Source organism: Aplysia californica, unplaced genomic scaffold, assembly GCF_000002075.1.
Source record: "Aplysia californica isolate F4 #8 unplaced genomic scaffold, AplCal3.0 scaffold00028, whole genome shotgun sequence".
In the NCBI taxonomy this organism is placed as follows: Eukaryota; Metazoa; Mollusca; class Gastropoda; order Aplysiida; family Aplysiidae; genus Aplysia; species Aplysia californica.
Window position 1 is genome coordinate 2,066,558 of NW_004797298.1, and position 2,182 is coordinate 2,068,739.

Consider the following 2,182-nt stretch of genomic DNA (forward strand, 5'->3'; position numbering starts at 1 on the left):
CCCCAAATGTAAAACTCTTACTAAAACAAAAACTCTAATCTCCGGCACTTATATGACCTTATTGTGTTGCAAGTGCTGCAAAAATCTTACTAAAAAAACATTTTCCTTTTCCGTCTGTGACAGGTTATGATCGGCAGGGGAGACAAGGCCAGCGTGAGCATGAGGAAGCAGATGTTGACTGCACAGAAGTTACTGGCCTTGGCAGCCCAGGTCGCAAGTGGTTTGGATCACCTGGAGAAGTTCAAGGTCAGTGTGAAACGCTACGTTTGAAACATTTAATTTGTGAGGCGTCGTGGTGAAATCAGGCGCTCGTCAAAATATTGAAATCAAAGAAAACTGTATTTTTCTGGCTGTTTTAAAAAAAAATTTTTCCCAATTTCTTTTTTTGGCTCAACACCTTTCACGTCCATTTAAAACCACATTTCTGTGTTGATTTTTTCTGAAAACCGTTGATTAAAGGCGCAAAAAATGTAGATTTTCAGTTTTCAAGGTCTCTCAAGCTATGGAAGACACCAATCTTTGGCGGACATTTTCTCGCTAATTTTACCTCTGAAACCAGGTGACCCCCACCTCCTTCAATCACAAATATCTTGACTTCTATTTAAGATACATGGGTAAATTTTAAATCAAAAGTTACACGAATGAACAAGCTTTAAGATGATATCAATAACTCCACATGCCTAAAAATTGACTAGCGCCTGATTCCACCGCATCATGACACATTTTTTTTTTACTGTGACCACCTCTCTATGTCTATAAAGGTCGATATTTTTAAAAAACCCTCAATATTGCCGATTTACCTCTTAACACTTTGCCATCACAAGGCTCGTATAATATAGTAAAACCTCTTGCCATTAAAGAAACTTGGTGGTAAATATCGCCAATCGGCGAGATGGTCAGCAAAGTGTTAAATGACCTAATAAAGAATAAAGCTCCCTTTACAATACCGTCCCAGTTCATTTTACTGTAGTAATTTATCGTATAATCCCTTCCCTTTGCGATAGTTTCTTGATATCCTCCTCCCCCACCTAATTAACAGTGATAATTTATAACCCTTTCTCTCCATAATCCTCTCCCAATTCTTTTACAATTACAGCTTATCTTATAATACCTTCTCTCGATATCCCCCTCCCCCACCTGATTAACAACGATAACTTATAATCCCTTCTCTCCATAATCCTTTATTTACTATTATAGCTTATCTCATAATACCTTCTCTCCATAATCCTCTATTTACTATTATAGCTTATCTCATAATCCCTTCTCTCCATAATCCTCTAATTACTATTATAGCTTATCTCATAATCCCTTCTCTCCATAATCCTCTCCCAGTTCATTTACTATTATAGCTTAGTTTAGTTTTATGAAGTGTTGTATGGCTCTTGCAACACAATTAGGTCATACAAGTGCCAAAGATTAGAGGCGTTACAAGAGAATAACAAACACAAAAAATAAAAAGGGGAGATAAAGACGATAGATGTTTTATAAGAAAGAAGAAGCAAACCACACCAGAGCACCCGCCAACCACCTACTATTATAGCTTATCTTATTATACCTTCTCTTGATAACCTCCTCCCCTTATAACAACGATAACTTGTAATCCCTTCTCTCTATAATCCTCATAATCCTCTATTTATTATTAAAGCTTATCTTATAACCACTTCTCTCTATAATCCTCTATTTACTATTACAGCTTATCTTATAATCCCTTCTCTTGGTATCCCCCTCTCCCACTGGATTAACAATGATTACTTATAATCCCTTCTCTCGATCGTCTCTCCCAGCTGATCTACTACCGGCTTCGGTCCTGCAAGATCCTCGTGGCCAAGGGAGGAATCTGCAAGATGTCGGGCTTCGGCTTTGCCAACGAGATCACTGACAGGAACATCTACGAGGTGGTGAGTGGAATTTTAACGAATTAACGTGAACTGTGATTTGGGTTTTTTAAAACTCTTTTTATCTCCTGCGAGCCACTGTCAGTGGTTCTTGCAGTCGGACCCAATGTGCTGTCGAGCCGCTTTGAGGTTTGGTAAGATGAAGTAAGTAAAATGATTAATGATGATAATGGTAATGGTAATAATAATAATGTTTATAATTATAATAATGATAATAATAATAATAGTAATAATGATAATCGTTATAATAATAATAATCATCATCATCATTTTTTATAATAGTAATA

The 2,182-nt window shown here is 36.7% G+C and overlaps 1 protein-coding gene across 1 annotated transcript in view; it reads left to right on the forward strand.

The window, feature by feature from the left end:
- Positions 1-2,182, forward strand: part of LOC101859381 (tyrosine kinase receptor Cad96Ca) — a gene marked incomplete at both ends in the record, with an annotated part of 35,313 nt that overhangs the window by 32,451 nt on the left and 680 nt on the right. Inside the window, 2 exon segments of the mRNA XM_005091359.2 lie at positions 124-246; positions 1,785-1,898. Of these exon segments, the coding sequence (XP_005091416.2) occupies positions 124-246; positions 1,785-1,898 (237 nt within the window).